Source organism: Coffea arabica, chromosome 7c, assembly GCF_036785885.1.
Source record: "Coffea arabica cultivar ET-39 chromosome 7c, Coffea Arabica ET-39 HiFi, whole genome shotgun sequence".
Lineage (NCBI taxonomy): Eukaryota > Viridiplantae > Streptophyta > Magnoliopsida > Gentianales > Rubiaceae > Coffea > Coffea arabica.
Window position 1 is genome coordinate 5,242,708 of NC_092322.1, and position 21,885 is coordinate 5,264,592.

At 39.7% G+C, this 21,885-nt stretch overlaps 4 protein-coding genes across 10 annotated transcripts; 1 reads left to right on the forward strand and 3 right to left on the reverse strand.

Annotated features, from left to right (window-relative positions):
• Window positions 1-3,622: 3,622 nt before the first annotated feature.
• LOC113699123 (cysteine desulfurase, mitochondrial) lies at window positions 3,623-7,902 on the reverse strand. Its single transcript, XM_027219241.2, has 2 exons — window positions 6,166-7,902; window positions 3,623-3,792 (listed from the first exon to the last, which is right to left on the reverse strand). Exon 1 carries the CDS (start codon window positions 7,648-7,650, stop codon window positions 6,295-6,297), a length of 1,356 nt encoding a protein of 451 aa, XP_027075042.1. The 5' UTR covers window positions 7,651-7,902; the 3' UTR covers window positions 3,623-3,792; window positions 6,166-6,294.
• A 192-nt stretch (window positions 7,903-8,094) lies between these two features.
• Window positions 8,095-11,803, forward strand: LOC113698681 (uncharacterized). 7 transcript variants are annotated; one of them, XM_072057321.1, is made up of 4 exons: window positions 8,095-8,283; window positions 8,387-8,476; window positions 8,892-9,064; window positions 9,530-11,803. In XM_072057321.1, the coding sequence occupies exon 4, from the start codon at window positions 9,607-9,609 to the stop codon at window positions 11,617-11,619; it is 2,013 nt and encodes a 670-aa protein (XP_071913422.1). In that variant the 5' UTR covers window positions 8,095-8,283; window positions 8,387-8,476; window positions 8,892-9,064; window positions 9,530-9,606; the 3' UTR covers window positions 11,620-11,803. The 7 variants fall into 7 exon arrangements, with proteins under 7 accessions (XP_071913422.1, XP_071913421.1, XP_071913420.1 ...); XM_072057320.1 differs by having other exon boundaries at window positions 8,095-8,476; window positions 8,892-9,080; XM_072057319.1 differs by having other exon boundaries at window positions 8,095-8,476.
• A 1,374-nt stretch (window positions 11,804-13,177) lies between these two features.
• Window positions 13,178-15,535, reverse strand: LOC113700356 (cytochrome c oxidase subunit 6a, mitochondrial). The gene is made up of 4 exons (XM_072057564.1): window positions 15,304-15,535; window positions 14,826-14,932; window positions 14,530-14,572; window positions 13,178-13,457 (listed from the first exon to the last, which is right to left on the reverse strand). The coding sequence occupies exons 1-4, from the start codon at window positions 15,422-15,424 to the stop codon at window positions 13,423-13,425; spliced, it is 306 nt and encodes a 101-aa protein (XP_071913665.1). The 5' UTR covers window positions 15,425-15,535; the 3' UTR covers window positions 13,178-13,422.
• A 4,535-nt stretch (window positions 15,536-20,070) lies between these two features.
• Window positions 20,071-21,201, reverse strand: LOC113701969 (uncharacterized). Its single transcript, XM_027222892.1, has one exon. The coding sequence runs from the start codon at window positions 21,199-21,201 to the stop codon at window positions 20,071-20,073; it is 1,131 nt and encodes a 376-aa protein (XP_027078693.1).
• Window positions 21,202-21,885: the final 684 nt, after the last annotated feature.

Sequence of the window (21,885 nt, forward strand, 5' to 3'; positions counted from 1 at the left end):
TACTGTTTCCACGATTTTCCATTCCAGAGGAGATGATTACTCCAACTACAAGCCCATGAGTTGGAAATGCAAGTGTGGAAACCTCATTTTCAACCCCTGATTTCTTTCTTCTTCTCTTCTTCTTCTTCTTTTTTTTTTTTTTTGATTTTTTTGATTTTTCATGTTTTTGGTAATCCTGTATATAAATGATAATATCAGTTCCTAAAACCATTCTATTATCAGTTGGTTTTTGAGGATGGGGACCTTTTTCTTCAAAGGATTTCTTAACATGGTACTTCCATAATTCCGTTATCAGATAATCAGAGAATACGTTAGTAGAAATTTGTGAAATGATTAAGATATGGTATTCCAAAGTCATTGCCCGTAAGCTGATAATGGAATCTGCTTTTGTGATCAGAGAATCTCTGCCTCCACCATACTTGCTACTGCAGTACTGATGAATCATGAATGGTGACAAGTAAATGCAAGAAGTCCGTAAAACTACTAAACGTGCAGGAACCATCAATGAAAACGTGTAGTTCTAAACAAATCCGGCGGCAAAACTCCGGGTAGCGGATGAAAGATAAAAAGTAGCAGAGAGTTTGGAATATATGTAGTCTGGTTACATAGACGGTACCGTTAGGTCTCCCTAGCATTGCCCTTCGCACTCATGTTACTACAACTGTTGTTTCACTCTCCCTGGCAACAAGTGAACTTGTAGGATTATGGTTGGGCTTTGAGAAGAAAAGAATTTCAATATTCAGGTCAAAGTTTTCCAGTAGGATCATTTGTTCAAACTCTCTTAATAAGGGCCAAAATTCTATTTGTGTTAATTAGCCAGTAAAACAACAAACTGAAGACACCATCTTCAAATCTACCACTAGTAGTAAATATTGGGATGCACAAAACCGCAGAATTACTAATTAATGAGGCAAAACAGTGGCAAAAAACTTGGACTACTTTATTGTCTAAAGCAATTCGATAGAGAGCAAAAAGAGACAGAGAGAGAAGTTACTGCTGATGATCATTATCATGAGGGGAAAGAGCAATGATAAGAAAGAACAGCGAGGAGAAGTGTTGAAGCCTGTAGCAGAGGAAATTGTCAATTACTACTGCTTGTCTTGCAAGGAATTATTCTATTAGAGTACTTCTTTTTAGCTTTTCCCGTGGAGGAGTAGAAGTAGAAAGCAGCAGTGGTCCAAATCTACAAGTAGGGTGATCTGCTTGCTTGAGCAAATTGTCATCACCTACATTAGCAGGTATAGGCACCAGCCTTTCCCGAGAGGCTGCCTAGCTAGCATAGGTTTTTGTTGGTAAAAAGTTGCAGAAAACTAGATAAGTTGTTTCCCAGAGGGATTCTACTCTCAAAGTGGAAGACAAGTTGGAAAAAGGTAAAAATTAATCCGCACATACTTTGGACATTGGAGCATCAATTTAGGTCACTTAGTAAAATTCAAGTTCCGAAATTGCGTGCAATAGGGAAAAAAGAATCCTTCAAAAAAAAAAATAAAAAAAAAAGAGAGGAAAAAGAATTGGAACACAAATCTATGCCTAGTTTAGATTAATTTTTTTTTATTATAAATGGAAGAATTTGAATTCGAAACCACTAACTTATACTCCCTCTTTCCAATCATGCAACTTATCTCTGCAAGTCCAATTTCGATGGAATTTTTAACTGCATTAAAGAAATTTTGATGCATCCGCACTAAAGTTATCTCTACCCAATTATATGTTGACACATCATCATCATCAGTACTGGTTAGATTTTTTTTTTTAAAGAATAATTATCATTTTTCTGGTATCAAAATTCAAACGGAAGAATAGTAGTCGTACTACCATTAGCACAAAGGGTAATGCCCTGCATTATATATCCAGAAAACTTCCAAGTCAAGAGAGCAGTTTTTTTCACTGCGTAACTGGCTTCCTCCTCCTCGCTTGCTTAATCTTCCCACCTCCTGAGTTAGGCACGATATTTCCTGAGTTAAGCACTCTGCACATTTAGATTGTGTTTGGATTGCATTTTTCATGATTTTTCATAGAAAAAATACTGTAGCGATCGATGTATGTGAGGAAAAAAGGTAATAGGGAAATGTCGACGGAAAACAGCAATCCAAACAAGGCCTTATCTTGTACACATTGCATTTCTCCAAATAAATCACATCCTCATAAATCCGCTTGAACTTTGAAGTTACAACTATTAAGTTACAATTTCCAAACGATTCAAAATGAAATCCAGTTAATTATATCACATTCTTAAAAAGAAAAAAGAGTTGCTAAAAAGGTCTGGTATCCTAATTTAACCATGCGAAAAAATGTTGATCTTGCAACTACCCCCGATTAAACGTACGCCCGGCTCCTTTTCTCTGATGAGCAATAAAATCTCGAGTCAGTAATGAATGCTTGCTACTAGTTCTCGATCATTGAGGAATGCATCACCAGCCCGATGAATAAGTTAAAAACTTTTTTTTTTTTTTTTTGTCAAAAGGTCAAAGTTAAAAACTTTTCATCACAGAAAAAAGAAGCAACTTTTTTTTGGCCCAGGAACTGAAGAAGATCAGAGAGTTGGTGATGCATTCCTTCGACAGGTGGCCAAGAGTGATAGAAATGTGACAAGAAAAGTTCGTTTGATGCGTCTGTCCAAACAGTTACCATAGCAGTGGAAGCAGAACCATTCTAGCAGGTAGATGTAGATCTTTTATTGATGATGATAATCAGGTATGACGAGACATTTAATGGAAAATGGGAAGAGTTCCCACTGCAGAAATCTGTTATTTCCGCTTTCTCATCATACAGGCGAAGACCGTCTGAAAATGCGTATGCCACTGTGCGGCATGCATGTCAATATGACAATGCAGCTCAGGTTAAATCAACTTTCTAACCCACTGTGGAAAAAGAAAAGAAAAAAAAAGCAAAGCCATGCTACTGAACCTTTTCTTGTGTAGAATTTCTTGTTTTTATCTTATCCGTTTCATGGATTCTCCTTCACATCAGAATCTGTTCCTTGAATTTAATCTTGCAGATGATGTCGTTTGTTGCGAAAGAAGCCCGTCCTCCAGACATCTTCAATAACAAGGTGGATGTTTAACTTAGAATATCACGCTGGAAGAACGATAAAATCGAATAAATTCCGAGTATCAACTGTCAACTTGGGAATTCAGATTGTGGTACAAAACGTTAGATGAAACAAGACGCAGCTGCGATGTCGTCCCATGAGATTGACGAGATGATCCATCTCCAGGCCAGGGAAAGATCGGCATCAGATTGTCAAGTGTGGACAATCATCGGGAACTATCATATTATATCCGCAAATGCAAAAGGACAACTTCCGAATCGGATGCGATGAAGACGGACAAATGGGAGTCTGTGTGGCGCATGTGCTGCTGAGATTCCCGAAACCTTTTTTGCTTCTTGTTTTGGGCTCGCTTTGCTTACGTTCTGGATTTTTTTTTTTTTTTGCTTTTATTATCTGGGTAGTTTCATTTCATAACTTCTAAGTAATTCATCAGCTTGTTGCGACGGAAATGACTGGCGTGGATGGTATCGAGTAATTTACTGCTCATCGTTCCACGCCATGGAGATACATCAATGGTACCGGGCAAGAAACTTAACCTTGCGCGGGCAATAGTTCACAAGCTCAGCAAAATGACATGCAACAGACAAAGCTTTTTATTTGATCACAGACAAACCTACATGTGATGTGATCGAGCTTCCAAAAGTACAAACATTTTACTTCCTCTCAGCTGCATGTTCCTCCATCACCAGCGTACGTCCTACACCTATTGCTACTGAATGTCAAAGGGCTTCCTTCTTTTCCTAAAAGCAGGAGAAATTAGCACTATTAGCCATAAGCCCCATCAGCTATATTTTAATCATAATAGAATACTGAACTCATCGAGCCAGCGCCACTGGAAAGAGGCTGAACAGGAAAGTAGACACAAGATGGGCAGAAAACACCACAAGGCACCAATTGCATGTGAAGAAAGCACAGCAGCAAAACTTCCCAGGAAAATTTTCCATAACAAAACGGAACCCGACTCATTGATGCAGCACAGTATATTTCATCCAACAAAATCCATTGATCAGTTAGAAAAACAAAAAACATAAGTTGCTGCTAAATTTGAACCATGTCAACGATCAGAGCATCTTCACCAGTACAACCAAAGAAGAATAAAAAAAATACCCTGGAAATAAAAGAGGATTTCCTACCAGAAGGCTAGACAGGTTTAATCAGGATCCACTTGTAAAGCAAAGACATTATTATTTGTTCCTGAAGTTTCTTTATGTCACATTTTAACTCGGTTAAGAATCAGCAATTTAAATGGAATTCATCAGAAAATAATCACCAAACCGAATATAGCCTTGACCTTCATTAATGACCAGAATATCTTTCTTGAAGCACCCAATAAAGCAACAAGAGCGGAGAGATTCGCTCATAAACAAAGATAAGCACAAAAGCAGATGGAAAGTTGTTAACGAAAAGCTAGTTAAGACTTGAGTATGAGGCTTCCTTCTATCAATGGTTTCCCGGGCGAAACCGGCTTAAAAACTCCTGTACTCGTGAACCAGCAATATGCGTGCTTCTCCAAAATATGATTTTCAATCTTTTAACTGCCCAGAATTCCCAGACAATACAGGCCAAACAGACAGCCAATCTGCTGAGCCAAATGGTGTCTAAAAAAGTAAATTGTCAAGTACACTGCAAAATCACTTCACTGAGGAATTTATTTCCAGGTTAATTGAAAATGTTAAAGGAAACCAAAAAATTTGTCTTGGAGTACCAAGGCTGCAACAACTTGAATAATTCTGCAATGGAATTTCTGTCATGGCTATACACCTAGCTCCCAGTTATCTTGAAACAGGGCGAATAGTATAGTCATGATTCTGTATGCCCCATACAAGTATATAATTTTTGAATCTTTGAATACTTCTGCAACTGCTTTTTTGCATGGTTATACAACTAGCTCCCAGTTATCTTAAAACAGAACAAACAGTATAGTCAAGTATCTGTATGTCTGCAGCAGTTAATAACAGAGCCATTCTTCTTCTTCCCCCTCTCCTCCTCCTGCCCCCCTCCCAAAAAAAAAAAAAAATTATATATATATATATATATATATATAAAATTTAGTGGTAAGTGGTCTAGAAGTAAACTGCAGCGCCAATTCTCAGCAGGCGTACGGATGCCTAGTGTATCCCCCTTGTAGTGAACAGAAAGCTGCTATGAATTGAAGTTGTCTGCACGATGACCTTTATATCTAGGCTTTTTCCATAATTGAAAGATGCCACAGAGTTGAATTTAAATCTTGATAGGAACGATAAAACAGAAAATTTCTCAGCAACATGCAGTTAATACAAATGTTGAGGCACAACCAGAGTTGATGCACATAGATTTACAAGACCCCGCTGGTAGTAAAGAGAAGAACTTCAGAGAAGGCCATTTGGGTGATTTGTCATTTCATTTCCCGGTATAACCCACCAAGAGGCAACGATAAGAGACAAAAATATTACCATACACAAAAGAATTTGAAGAAATTTAAAAATCAACAAAAGTACACATTGAAAGGAATGTCAGAAGAACATCAGCATGTAAATGATGATATTGGTGAGGACACAGGCAACAGTTACTTCATTACCTTAGCAATACCAGATTTTCCAAAATTTACAGCAGCGATAATCCTTAAAAGAACACAAGCGCTGATTGTCAAAGGGCGCATCAATTTCCAAATAGCAGTCACCACAAAGCTCAAAAAGACCAACACCAGCAAGTATACTGTATGTAACTATCTTCATATATTCTCTAACATACTTCATAGGAGCAACTATAGTCATCCCACCCATTTACTGTTCTTTAAGAAGTCACAACAGTGCAGCATCAGTAGTTTCAAATAACTCACCACCCATCCAGCTTACAAATAAGAAAAGTAGCTCATGAAATATGTGATTTCTACGTAAATAAGCATACAATGATATATCTGCGATTTCTATGCAAATAAGCATACAATGATATATCTGAAGCCTCATTAAAAGCATATACTTATGATTCTGATGATAGCGAAATTGCAACATTATTCACATTGCCAAAATTACATCATCCCCATCAAAATGCCAGACAACTAAATACATATTACACAACCATGAAACACCATAACCATCCATCTAGTGTCAAAAATTTTAGCATTAAGCAACTACCTATGAGTATGAATTGCATCCAAAGAGTAATGTCAGAAAACACCAGTGAGACGCCCATAAGCCCAGGAAGTAGCTGCTCCATGACACATTTAGAGGTTCAGTTATCGCAAGTTTGCAGCCTCAACCCAATCAGTGCTGTGACCATTGTATATTCTTCAAATCTATCCCAGCCTTCACCATCTCATAAAGAGGGCTCATTTCCCTTAACTTCTCAACCTGCATTACAGTTAGCTCCACAGCCCTGTCAATCTCTTCCTCCGTAGTGAACCTCCCAATCCCATACCTAATAGACGTATGTGCCATGTCCTCGTCCACACCCAATGCCCTCAATACATAGGAGGGCTCCAAGCTCGCACTAGTGCAAGCGCTACCACTCGACACGGCGACCTCCTTCAACCCCATCAACAAGCTTTCCCCCTCAACATAAGCAAACGACAAGTTCAAATTGCCTGCATACCTCCTCTCCACGCTACCATTCACTACCACCCCATCAATCTTATCCCTAATTCCATTCAACAACCTCTCTTGCAAAGCCTTAATCCTCTTGTCATCATACTCCATTTCCTTCTTAGCGATGTCACAAGCAGCCCCAAAGCCCACAACCAAGGGAGTTGGCACAGTTCCACTCCTTATCCCTCTCTCTTGCCCGCCCCCATTCATTTGAGGCTCCACGCGGATCCTCGGTCTGCGCCTCATGTACAAAGCCCCAATTCCCTTAGGCCCATAAATCTTATGCCCGCTCAAAGACATCAAACTGACATTCATCTTATCGACGTCTATGGGAATTTTCCCCAAAGCCTGGGCAGCATCGGTATGAAACGGAACATTAAATTCCTTACAGATTTTCCCAATTTCCTCGACAGGTTGAATCACTCCAATCTCATTATTAACCATCATAACCGAAACTAACCCCGTGTCGGGCCGTATCGCGGCCCGAAGCTTATCCAGATCAACGAGCCCGTCAGGTTCAACAGGAAGATAAGTTACCTCAAAACCCTCTTGCTGGAGGTGACGGCAGGAGTCCAAGACGCACTTGTGCTCCGTCTGGGTAGTGATGACGTGGCGCTTCTTATCCTTATAAAAATGCAAAACTCCCTTGACGGAGATGTTATTGGACTCGGTGGCGCCGGAGGTGAAAATGATCTCCTTAGGGGAGGCGCTAATTAGGTCTGCCACGTGGGTACGGGCAGACTCGACGGCCTGGTCGGATTCCCAGCCGTAGAGGTGGGTCCGGGAATGAGGGTTGCCGAAGCGGGAGAGATAGTAAGGGAGCATGGCGTCGAGGACTCGAGGGTCCACCGGCGAGGTAGCTTGCATGTCGAGGTAGAGGGGTCTTCCGGAGATTTTTACGCCTTTCACCGTAATTCCTGATGTGTCTTCTTGATAGGGTTCAGCAACGGCGGCAGCAGCGGTGGAGAAGGGGCGGAGGATTGTGGGTTTTAAGATCGTGCGGCGGAGGGCGGTGGTTAAAAGCTTCGACGGCATCGTTTCGATGTAGGCTTGTGGAACGCTCACCTCAGACAGCTGTGTAATGAGTCTGACTGCGAGGTCCTGCGCCAAATTTGTGGGTGGGAGCTTCGACCTTTTATTTTGAAGGTGTTGAAATTAAATCAGAAAAAAAATAAAAAAAAAGGGTTTATCTTTATCAAGGAAGGGAGGGAGGAGATAGAATGGCGGCGTTGTGAAAGAAGCCTATGTGGTACTACTGGATCACCGCCTCACCGACGATGCGATGCGATGCCTTTACATTCTCACTATAGTAGGCATTATATTGAGCATTGACTCAAGGAAATAACAATAAAATCGTTCGTAATGGAGTACGGCACAAGCGTCGTCGTATTGGGCTACAACGACAGCGTTAAAGCAAATACCCACCAGAGAATTAATAATAATAATATTAATTGTAAGGCTGTCAAAAGACAACAGATACTTTACAGTTTACTTTACGCCTCCTGGGTTTCGTCCGCAGATCCAATCTAAAATCGGGGGATTGAATTTGAGGGAGAAGCCAAAGAAAACCAAAGAATAAAAACAACAACAAACCTCTTTAGAAAGTGTTGTTGAACCTTTCTTAATGCCTACCTGACACCCACCACCATTGTTAACAACGAACCACTGGTAAACCTTTCCTTCATATTGATTGGCAATACATACGAGTGGTAGATCCTTTTGCATTATTCTCCTTTCCCTTTAAACCTAATCATTCATTCATTCTTTTCAGTGGCCTTAGTAGTAGTAGTTATTTAAAAGGAGACAACTTTCGCACCAACAACAAGCCTTTTGCTTCTTCTTTCTTTTAGTATAGGACCAGGTATGGCTTGCCTTTTCCTTAGAGATCTCGTCTTTTTTTTTTTTTTTTTTCAATTCATTTTTGGCGTTGGAAAGTTTGCACGATCATGGGGGGTCTTGACTCTATATTTATCTAGCGTTAAATGTACGTGTTTGCTATTTAGTTGAATGCAGATCGATATCAATATAGTATCCTATCCGGGATGTGATCATAGCTATACGCATTGCTTCGAATCAATTGTTTCTTGTATACATCGCTCCGGCCTTGGTTCAAACTGGTATAACAGTTAAAATGATATGATAGTTATTTCTTGGTCGAAGTCTTTCCAGCTGAGCTGCTATCTATGTGTTTCCAAATAGATAGTCTGGACTCTGGAGACGCCGGATTATTTTCTTATGAAGGAAATGGATTCACGCTCCTGTTTTGTTCTTTGTAGCTTATTTTTCAATAATTGGGTCGGTCGGATATGGGGTGTGATTTGTCTGTTCTTTGGTGGCTGCGTGCTTTGATAACCAGCATGATAGTTCAGACCCAATTTGTGTGAGTTGAAGTTACCATCTGCGTTGCGGGCTCTGATCTGCGGTGTTCCTAAGAGAAACAATTATGCTAGTTGAGTTTCTATGAGGTACCTCTGTTCGTTAAGTTTTTAACTTGCCTCAACGATTGATGATTACAGCCTGAATGTGCGTAATTGCATTCTGGTGCTACTTAGATCCGCATATACCCAAGTTGGATCCTCTGTTAATTGTCACTCTCTTCACTATATCTGGAGTTGTTAGTGATTATAGATATCAGACTTTCTTAAGAAAAAAATAATAATAATAAAAGACATCGGACTGCAGCGGGAGAATGTGGTTGCCGTGATCTGTTGGCCTCTCGCACTTGCCATACGAAACTCCATTTCTTTTTGAGCATCAGAGTGATTGTCATAGCCATTTGCGACATGTTACTTGGATGGTGTTTAATTCACTTAATTTCAGAGGTTTTTGAGCATCTAATCCAAGCCTGATTTCTTATGTTCTGAATGTTTACCATAATTCTCCTTAAAATTAACAGTAATTCTTTCTTTTGTAGAAGTTAAAAGAGTTGGGACAGCTTGTAGCTTCTGGAAGCTGCTTCAACTGAAGATATAGTACAACAATAAAATCACAATGTTCAGGCTGTCACCTCGGAGGAATCAGAGAAATAAAGGTTTTAAGGTGAAGCATGCCCTGCAGATATGTGTGCTAGTTGGTGTTTGCATCTGGCTGCTTTATCAGGTCCAGCACTCCCGTAGCAAAAAGGCATCATATGGAGAAAGCTCAAACATTTTGGAGAAGGTACAAAAATTTGGGAGAAAAGACATCCAACCAAAAAATATTGAAATGATAACAGAGGATGAGAATCAAAAGGAGGAACGAGAAGAAGCCAGTAAACTACTTGAAGATGAACTCAAGCCCGGGGAAAATGATCATGATCGAGACAAACTGGGAGAGGAAGGAGAAAAGGAGACAGAAAGTACAGAGCAAGAAGTGAAAGATGAAGAGAATGGAGAGAACAAAGATGCAGAGGGTGAAGGGGGAAATGAGATGCAAAATCAAGAGAAAGAGAATGATGGAAATAAAAATAACGGTGAGGAGGAGGAAACTAGAGAAGACGACCGGGGAAAGCATGATGAAGAGCAAAGTGGTGAGGAGACTGGAGAAAATAAAGAAAATGGTGGCGCAGAGAAGGAGAATGAAACGAAGGAGGAGAACAATGAGAATGCTAATGAAGACACACAAGAAAATGGAGCTGAGCAGAAAGGTAATGAGGAAAAGGATGCAAAAGAAGAGAATGGGGAAAATGAAGAGACCAGGGAAAATAAGAATGACCTGGATGGAGGTGAAGAGCAGGAAGTGAAGGAGCAGGTTAACGATGAGAGCAAGGCAACAGAAAAGGAAGAGAAGAAACAAATAGGCAATGAAGATCAAGGTAGAGAGAAACAGGAAGACCATGAAGTGAAGGAACAAAAAGAAGGTAAATCTGAGGAATCACCAGATGAGAAAGTTCATCAAGCAAATGAGCAGACAAACGAAGCTGCTGCACGGGAAAACACCAATGGTTGGAATGCCCAGAGTGAAGACGTTCAGGATTCTCAAAGTATGAAAGACACTGAGAAAGTAAATAAGGAAAACGTAAATGGGGAAGAACAGTCGACTGAGAAGGTCCAGGACAAGTCTGAAGGCAACAGTGAAAATGTGACAGGGGCAAATAAGGTACACGATAATGAATCAGGTTCAAGTGCAAAAGAAGGTGAGTCAAATGAACAGAACAGTCCATCAACTGTTGCGACTGATGAAGGCAATGACAGTGAAAACACACAGCAGGGATCAGCTCACGATTCCAATTCTGCAGAAGGAAGGAGGGAAGCTAATCAAGAACAAGGCAACGGCAATGAGACAACACAGCAGGAATCAGGGGAATCTTCCAATCCTACAGAAGGAACACATGAAGCTAATGAAAAGCAAGGCAATGCCAATGAATCCACGCAGCAAGGATCATGGGATAACTCCAATCCCACAGAAGGAACAAAGGAAGCTAATCAACAGCAGAGCATTAGCGACAATTCTAAGGCTGATGCTGATCAAAACCAGAGAAATGCTGTTGGTGATGTCCTTCCTGGGGGAGATGGTGCGCAGTCTACTCAAGAGGAGCAAACCGAGAACAAGGATGCTGCAACAAACAATGACAAATCCGATACAAGTTCAAATATGAAGGAGGGCTCAGCATATGGAGAAGGTTCAAATGATGTGGGTAATAGACAAAATGCTGGTAGCGATACTGTTGGGGGTAAAGAGAAAAGTTCAGAAAATTCATCAGCCAATCAGGTTAATGAAAAGGTCGAGATCCAGAAGTCTGATGCTCATTCTGAAACAGGACCGGAAGAAAAGATTAACCCTTCAAATGACAATGACAATACTGATTCCAGTGAAAATAGATCAGTAGATTCTTCTGGTTCCTCGAGTGCTACTAAAGAGGAGGCATCTTCAAACTCAAATGAGAATGCTGACGCTGAGCAGAATAGCATGGTTGACTCATCAAGTTCTACAATTCCCCAAGAAGAGAAAGAGGCTCGCACTGACCTTGAAACTTTGCCTGAGATGGGAAATGAGGGAACTAGTCAAGAAGATGCAGTCGCTTAGTGATGCTACATATTAGCCTTTTGTGAACTTTGAAGCTTTTGTTGCATTCTTTGCTTCCTTTCATGGTGATTGCCAGAACAATTGTGAAAGTATGTACACTTCGTTTGATGACGTTGATGCTGGTCATTTGTTGTGGACCAGAACCAGGAAATGCAAGTAATGAAATGAACTAAAATGCAATGAATCAATAGACTGCAAAAGTCTGAGCAACTCAAACGAACAACTCCATATTCATTGATAAGCTTCAGTAAAGGATTACAGAAGCAGAATGGCGGGAAAGAACAGAAGGGGAAAGAGATTGAAGGAAACCTTGGGGAGGGGGAAAACGCAGAGAGGATATTCCTTCTCTGATTACAATATCAAATTTGCAAAAGGTTCCCTAACAATTACATGATCCTCACGGTTTACACTACTGCCATTCTAACTGACTTTCAAGTGAACAAATGAGCTTCCAACACGTGTCCAAGAGAATCTTCTAGCTAAACTGGTCCCCAATCAACGTGAACCCAGTAAAGGCGTGCTCTTCTACTCACGCCTTCTTGTCTCTCAGCAACTTCACGCCTTCTCCTCTTCCTTATTCACGCCTTCCCAATGTTTCCTTCCTACTCCTGCATCCGCTGCCGCTGACTTCATTACATCATTCGGCCAAAAAATTTGTAGCCAACGTCATTGTTATTAACAGCCTTGATCGTGTAATACTACGGAACTGCGTTGCTCATGTTATTAGTACTAATGCATTGTCCTCATTAGCCTACCCAAGCTTTCGTTGTAGGTTCTTTACTTGCTAATTTGTACTGCGCACTCGTCGACAAAAATTGATCCAAGCTTACATTTGCTCATCTCCTGGCCGTGCTCTACAAGAATCGCTTATGGGTTTTGTGCAGTCGCGTACATTTCCAGGTTACTATCCTGACTATTCAAGTTCTCCTTTTTCTTTTCATCTTGGACCGCTAACTGCTTCGATTTGAAGCGTCCATACATTTAGACTATATTTCTTTCGGAAACCTTTTTTTTTTTTTTTTTTTGTTACAACGATAACATTTATATAATCTACTCTAATCTAATCTAAAAGAAAGGAGAGTCTAATCGACGGAAAAACCCATCAAGAAAATCACTTGAAGGTGACAACCATAGTTAAGTGACAAACATATTTGTTCGGGAACTTGGGGAGGAGAAAGCAGGCAAACACAGCTTTTTTTTTTTTTTTTTTCTCGTTGGGCAAATAGCTTAATAAGTTGCACGTTTTCAACACTAACAGTCCCTACCATTGCTCCAGTTCTGAAAGCCACTTTAATCAATCACGGCTAAACAAGGCATCTAGACTCGTTTGAGTAAGAACATATAATCCGTCCCTCTCCCTTCCCCCTCTCCCAACGAAACCCCGCTTTCTTTTGCCAGTCCTGTGGCGGCAGGGGGGCACAAAATTCTGCGCCCAGTTATATGCATGGCCAGCAACTCCCCCTACCCACCCACCCAACCAAAAGAGGAAAAAAAGAAAGGGCATGTGCCAGATGAATTGCATCCGAAACCAAAACCCAACATGTATCCCAGTGAAGCATGATGGCAACAATATCGTCAAATTTTATTTGAATAGAGCAGATTGCAAGAAACAAAAAAAAAAAAAAATTGAAACACGAAATTTGAAAGCATGCCAAAAGAAAACATCTGCTCGTTTCAAAACGTAACTAAAATAACACAGCCCGTTATAATGTCCAAGATAATTTTGACAATACAGCCTCCAATGATGCCAAAGCAAAGATGAACAACCATTATTCGACTCCTTCAGATTACGATCATCAGACATCAGTGGTGCTTCTCCTCAAAAAGACCATCTGGACCTACAATCATGCATAACGTGTCAAATTTAGTTAAAGTGTATCTCAGCAATTAGTAGTTAAAATGTGTTCACCCATCTTTCTACTAAACAACTAGCTTAAGAAATCTAATCTGATCTATGCTGTACATGACAGTGTATAAAATAACTTCCTAGGCTTGCTAAATCCTCTGTTGTGCTTCTCCCCATTTCAATAAATGGAGGAAAGTTTCAGTGGTTAAACTTAAAGAATAAAACAGGGATAGTTACAATAACAGGGTTGAGAAAAAGCACAAGCATAAACTGGATAATACGGCCCAAATAACTAAGCTACAATATATGCATTACATAAATCTCCCCAAGCATCTAAAACCTCACTAGACCAAGCATATGTTCTCCTGATCATGCTTGACCAAAAAGCACTAAGACAGCTACAGAAGATGGAAGTTGAACCTCAAAAAATAAAACTGAGAACTGCTATAGCGGTCCCCAGCTCTCTACAATATCTTTTGTGAAACCTTGTTATTTACGTGAAGCAATTAAGCCTTAAATTCATCCTACAACACAATAACACTCATGCATTTTAGAGAAAAAAAAAATTGCAAAGGCTATTCCAGTACTGCAGCACAGTAAACTGTAAGCATGTATAAAAATAACTGAGGAAGCACATGTAGTGATATATGAGAAGCATTACTAGGATTTAATATTGCACCAATCCGATTTCGAATAGAAAATACAATTAAACTTCTAATCTGATCCACCTGGAAAAGCTTGTGCCAATAATAAATATACATTTCAGTTGAAGATTGAGTCCTCATTGTGTTATAGGGATGAAATGATGTGCTTACAACTTTTAAGGAACAGCATTACTCAATATTCAGGGAAATATTTTCTTGAAAACTTCAGAAATCATTACAACAACTCCCCAAACCAAATCACTATTTGTATCAATGAACAAATAAAACACCAAATCACTATTTGTATCAATGAACAAATAAAACAGCGTACACCTGATATTCAATACAAATCAAGCAAAGATTCATGGAAATGCAACATTATCAATGAGAGAGGTAAAATAACTCAGTTTTGAAATGTACCCCATGGAAACTCCTTGTTGCGAATGTGCAAGTATGGATAAGGCTGCAACAGTAAATTCTTACATTAGTAAACATAAAAAATTTCAGATTCCCTTAATATTATATAACACATAATTCCATCACAGCTGGATAAATTTCCTAATGATCATAGAACATATAACCAGTGCAGTTTACAACATAACACAGTATGACTCATATTAACCAAAATAACACCTACGTTAACAAATGGAACAACGGCATTGATCTAAAAGTAGACAGATGAACAATTCAATGAAGGGGGTATAGAAAAAGCTTACAGGAGGCTCTTCATGGTGGTGATGACCCTTGGAGAGGTTATAGACTGAGAGAGTAGAGCAGGTGGCTATCCCAAGGTATGTAATCTTCTCCCACTTCGAAGCCTCAGCTACATAAACCCAAAATCACAAAAATAATTAGATAAAAATGAGATTTTTAATCACACAACAGCAAAGCAAATTCCAAAACAAACTAATTAAAAATTTACATAGCACAAATTCCTGCTTGAATCTGGAGGAAAATATCCATAGAGTAGTATTTACTCAATCAAATAAACACCAAACCTAGAAAACCCTAAAATACAAAAGCAATTTATATTACTAAGAAATACAAAAGCAATTTATATTACTAAGAAATACAAAGAAGAACTGTTTAACCGAATATGAGATTTTTCTTAACAAACTAGCATGTCTTGCGTGCGGTATGATACTATAAAGATGGAGAATTCAATTTACTAAAAGCGACGGGAAATGAAGATACCGGCTTCATCATGATGGGCAGAGGCGGAAAAAGTTCTCTTAGATGCCGGAGCTGGAGCTGTACGAGAGGCGCCGCCGCGGATGGCGGAGCGGAGGCCAGATCTAACAATTGCAGATGCCATTTCAGAGCCGTCGTCTTCTCTTCGTTACTCTCAACTACTTTGCCGAGTCGATTCGCTACGCTCGCGGATAGGTAATTGTTTTTTAGACTTCAGTTACGGAGCTGCCGTTAATTGTTTAACAGTTTTACCAATTCTCTCACCCCTTCAAACCCCTTTTCTCTTGTGAGAATTTTTTTACCTGTTTTTGGAATAAAAGAAAACCTGAAAAAGAAAGAGTAAAAGTTCTTTTCACCGTCTAGACCTCAGGACAAAAAAAAATTTTGAAAAATAAATTTAAGACATTTTTAATTGAAAAGCCATAACTATTAGAATAATGATGAATGATTCAGTTGTTTTGGGAATGAAAAACACAAGGGCCAATTAGTACCCAAAATAGTTAGTGAAACAAAAACTGGACAATCATTTGGTACATTAACTCTTTTGTTAACACTAAGTTATCGATTGGAGTTATCAATAGCGTAGATAGAATCTCATTATTAATTCTTTTTGTGATAATAATAATAATAATAAAAGTTATTAGTGATTGACACCATACGTTACAAATAATAAGGGTGCTTTTTCATTTTTTCCTTGCTACACCTAAAGTATTCCGCTCCCAAGCATTAAAAGAGGTTCGAACCCTAGATCTTGGAGTACCGGAAGTAGCCCAAAACCAGATGCTCTAACCCAGAGGGCCTTACAGTATTATTCAATCAATCTCTTCCCCAAACTTTAAGCATACTTTTGTTTGGTAAGTAAACAGCCTAACTTTTTTTCAAAAAAAAAAAAAAAAAAATCTTGATTCCATCCATTTAGTTTTGAAATGATCGAATTGTGTGTGTTCGACTGGTCCAAATTTTTTTTTTTTTTTCAAACCATTTTTCTTGCTTTTAAGTCCTATTGTAAAGCCTGTTCACACTACTCACTTTTGCCGTTTCCACTTGGACTGTAAACTTAAAAGAGAAAAAACTTTGTTTTTTTGAGGGACTTATAAGAGAAAAACTAATAATTACTTGAAGTGGCTGCACAAAGTGGATCAAAAGTTAACCTTGTTCGACTGGGTCTACGAATTCCACATACAATACTAGGAATTTTAGCGTCAAAGCTAATAGGCTTATTGAAAAGAAGACCTGATTCTGCTTTTTGCCTCGAATGCTCGTGCTGTGAATTTTTGACGAAATGTCACATTCCTAGATAGCGGTATTCTGAGCCATGTCATGCATATATATATATATATATATATATATATGGACATGATTTTCTTTTTCCTTATTTAGCACGTATGGTATTGGTAGGTAGGGGATCCGACTCCCCTTCTTTCCACTTTTCCTTTGCATGCAAATAATATCAAATTAAACTATATACAGATTTTGGCAAAGGAAAAGCTGTTCATTAATTATATATAAAAACCAATTGAGAGGAAAAAGAAAGAGAATACATCACATCATCAACGAATTGAACAATTGAATTAAAATGAATACTTCTTCTATGCCGAAGATGCCTCTTCGCAGTGATCGTTTATTCTTCTACTTCAAATTGAATTTGCATGTAATGGATATCAAAGAATATAAAGAACCGAGAGATTTGCAAGCTGCCCGGCACCGACTCAGTTGTGCGTGCTAGTGACAACCTTGTTTCCGGTCCCAGGACTCGGACCAGAATCCTTAATTCCTCCGAGGGGCTGAACGTTGGTGTATTTATGCCCAACTCCGGGACTTGGACCGTCCTTCACGGCGCCAAGGGCGTCCATGTATCCCCCGGCTGGGCTCTGAATTTTCGAGGCAGGGGTGCTCAGAGGACGGCCTTCGGCAACAAAGAGAACCGAGACAATCAATGCAAGGAAAATGTATCCTGCTTTGGCCATCTCTGAAACCAAAGGAAAAGAGATTTTGGTATGATACAAGCTCTAAAGTTGCAAACTAGGAAGTTCGGTTAGCTTTTGTTGGATGAAAAAATGATCGAGGGGCGCCCCAATTTATACTAGTGACGCTGAGGCATGGAATGCAAGAGCCAAGTTGTTTGGTTTTCTTGAATGAGGAGGAGGCTATGGCATCCATTCAAACTTCAAACCAACGTGAGAATTAGAATTTTGCTAGATGAAGGAATTCATGCGTATGAACTGGCGAGGCTGGTTCTTGGCCTGGGAAAATTAAGGTCAAGAGATGAGAAATTAAGAGATTGCGAGTCCAAGTTGTGTAGCATTATTATTCATGGGTTTTACCAGATGCCTGCGTTATGGAAAATCCTTAACCTCGTGACCGTGCAGCCTCTCTGAAGGCTGAATATTTGAATTCAGCACTTGGACTCTTATCGTCGCCACACCAATTGGAATTTTGTTTGTTATAATTGACATCGTAAATTCATATTTACAAACTGCTAAAAGTTTTTTCACTATCTAAAATTGTGTTTACTGAGATTTCTTCGGCTGGTCAACTACGTACAAGTGTAGCTATTCAACTTGCCCACATCAACATCAAGCTCCTCATACCTACACCGGACGGCATCCACGACTTGTTAATTATATTCCTTAGGATCTAGCTGCTATTGCCTATTAGTCAATAGTTCGGTAACTTCGTTAGGGAACATCGTTCACAAGTCAAAGAAACATTTTAATGTATCTCGAAATTTAGAGTTCTTCTGACACTCTATGGACTTATTCACAAGAATCTATTAGAGTTCTTCTGCTCTTAACTTTTCTTTTCGGATCTCTCAACTTTTGGGAGGCATTATGAGTGTTAACCGCTAATTAAACCATCCCATGCATGATTGGCAAACTCATCCTTGACGCCCAAGTTCTGCCAAACTCATGCATGACTTGTATTTTTTAGTCGAGCGATTCAGCCAAGGGGAGGGCTAAATGTACATTTTAAATTGCAATAAGGATGACTCGTCTTATTAGCATCGAAACTTGCGCAATGCGTAAACATAGAATGAAAAAACATAATAGCTTTAACATCTTCTTTTTAACTTGATTATGAGACCTGAAGAAAGAAGGTAAATTAAAGAGCTAGAATGTGTGTAGTTTCGATATAATTATAAACTTTATCTACTACTTTCTCTCACTCTCTATGGGTTGGGTACTGCTGGCTGGGACGTGCCCATTTCAAGTACAAACGTCCAACAACCAACTATTCTTAAAGTAGCTGACTGCTGCGTTCTAAAGACTCTATTCGATATAGGTCAAAAGATTGAATTTCTTGACCAGCATTCTAAAAATTCAGAACTTGCTAGAATGTTTCGCTGGTGGGTGCGTAGGCATTCATCAGGACTAATAATGATTTAATCCCCTTGAATTCTCTCCCGTTGGGTCATTCCCCTTCTCATAGTATGAAATAGAAATAGGCTCCTTGTTACAGTATAAAATATGAATAGGTCTATTGTATCTAGGAAAAAAAAAAAAAAAGGGGTATGAACGTCCAGCAGAGGGACTCATGCAAGTAATTTCATCAGTCCAACATATATATTTCTCTCGTGGATGTAGCCATCGGATCGTAATCTCAGTCATGTATCGTTCCAGAAAATCTCAACAAAGCAATAGCGACTCTTCAGATTTTGAATTTAGAAATGTACTCAGTCCGTCGTCCGCCTTGGGAATTATCAAGCTCATCTGGACTTTTCTTGTTTAGCATGTACGGTGAATCTAGCCAAAAATGTGACCTTTCTTGTCCTAACTCCTAACATTTCAGGTTTCTTCATCCTCAGACACGCGGTGGCTTCCAATGCGAATAGCGACCCTACCATACTAAGATTCTATTCATTTTCTATGGGAATTGAAATTTCACCTCCCGCAAAAAAATTCAAGAGTGATATCAAAATATTCTTTTGATCTAATAAAGTCTATATACCTGTTAATCCCTTAACACAAATCTCTTTAGGTTTCTACTCTCCTCTAAATTAAGATAGAATAGATTATACAATTATTGTTGTCGAAAAAAAAAAGAGATAAAATACTAGAATTCGAATTCTAAGAACATAAAAAAAAATTGTTTTTGGGGGAAAGAACATAAAGATTAACCATAAATTTTGCTTACATCTTTTAACTAAAATTATGTCCTTGTACATTTCTTTATGAATATCAAAAGAAATAATATTGATAATAATGAAAATTCAAAGGATGTTCCTACATTGCCTCGGAGTGTCTGTCATACGTTAAGAAACTTGAGAAATCTCGGAAAATATACAAATTCATAAACCAAAAAAAAAAATGAAAAAATATCGAAAGATAAGAAATGATTAGATGTCCAACTTTTGCGAGCAAGTGCTAGCATAAAAATTGTGTATATATGGTGGAAATTTGTGGATTCCTCCCGACATCAGCTTCGTCACATTCAGCCTAATTATCCAGATTCTTCCTCCATCGCTTGATGGCATCGCCAGGAATTGAGTTGATGATAACTGAAATCAATAATATATACAAAAATTTTAGCCGCTAAACACTCTCTGCATGTACAACGAATTCACATGCATGCATTGAAGTGTTATTATTATCTAATCTCATAATTGAAAATTTTATTTACAATGACTACAAGAATCCCACTTTCCAAGAACAATTCTCATTGAGTTAAAAAAAAAAAAAGAAAAAAAATTAAGGGAAAACAATAGAAAAGCCGATCGATCGATTGGGAGGTCAATGAATCCAGACACCCCCATGGAACTGTGGCAGGCAATCACGCCTTGATAGAGTGCATGTTCATTTGACTCTCCTTAGTAGTAGTAGCATTAGAATTATTTTTCTGATCGTGTCGAAACTCGAACCAACAATCTCCATCAGGTGGTGGAGGATCAGGATCGCCCAAATAATCCTCCGGAAAACCAAGCGACTCCATCACATCTTCCCCGCTCCACCCCCCACGCAACAACCTCTTAGACAATACCTTCACGTGCCAGACGATCCCTTCCTTATCAATCAACGCAGCGTTCTTATCAAAGCCATTTCGTCCGGTGCAGTGATCATCATCGGTCTCATCACAGCCGTCCATCATCATCATCTCCCTTACATCCTCTTCTTTCCACCCTCCGTTCCTCAATCTCCAAAACACCTCCTCCAAGCACCCCCCTAACTCCCCACTCCACCACCTGCGCGTGCCACCACGCGCCGCCAGCCTTTCCCCCCTCTCCACCAACTCCGACCATACCTCGATCCTCCTCGGCTCAGTCGCGGCCCAGGCCGGCGTGCTGAATAATTTGGACAAGGTGGGCCTTCTCAAGATGTCCTCGTTCGTCGTGAATTCCGCCTGCTGGAAGAATCCGGCTATATCGAAACTCCACAGCTGAACATTCCCTCCATGCACGTAAAACACGGGATTCCCCGCCATACACGGCGTCGAAGGAACGTAGAAATGCCGGTACACCGGAACAAGAAACGGCGCATTTCTCATGAATCCTTTACCTAAATTCACAGCTTGATCATCATCTCCTGGCCTTTCACCCCAAGAATCGAGCCACAAATGGTTTCTTGATATTTCCTTGCATACACCTGAGACGGGTAGACTGGTGAGGGCCTGAAGTTGTTGAACGGAGGAGGATGATCGCCAGTTGGGGAAGCCGGGGCCCACAGGGAGGCCTTCTTGGAGAATAGAACGTAAATCGGGGGGAAATGTGAAATTGAAGGTGGATTCAATGGAGGATAATTCGGCGTCGGTGAGGCCTTCTTCAATGGGAATATCGGAGGATTTTAGGTAATGAATGAGGTTCTTGGTGTAGGCTGCAAATGAAAAACAAACCCGCATGGGTTTTGGATCGGTGACCGCCATGGTTAATGGGCTCAGCGGTGGTTCGACGAGTAGTGCTGCTGCCATTGAATACGAGTACTTGGGCTAATATTGATTGACAACAACAACAACAACAGTTGCAGATAACACGTGTTATGGAGTAGATAATGCATATGGAAGCAAGCCAGTAATGGTAATTCAGATTTGAGTTTCGTGTTTATCCACACTGGCAGGCCGGGATAGAGTAGTTAGAGCATATAAGGGAGGAAAAAGTGAGTGAGTTTTTACGGGAACTTTTGATGCTCTATTCTCACAACTCCTCTCATCTGATGTCGGGACTCTTGAGACTATTTCAAAGTAACAATGAACTGAAGCGATTTGTTTTGGAATTTTGAGGGCACAAAAATGCAAAATGGGGTCTCTGACTAATCATGGAATTGATACGTGAAGTCTTTGCTAACTTGGCATGGTTGTAATGCACAGTCCAAATGTCACTTCTTCCTGATGATCCAATATTTTGTAGGAGATTTGGAGTCTGGCTGAAGTGCTGAACCATGCGTTGTCAATCAAGTTGGGGTTCTCAATTGTTCTTTCACATATTTCCTTGCTTATGGTCAGAGATGCGGCTTTACTAATCAGTACGAGGGCGGCCGGCAGCCTAATTCAGATTTATAAGAAGAAATTTTGTGCTAGTAGTTTATATCGGGAAATCAAAAGGTTCAGAAAATTCTAGCCGTCCAACCAATAGTAGGCTTAGTCGCTACAGAGAAA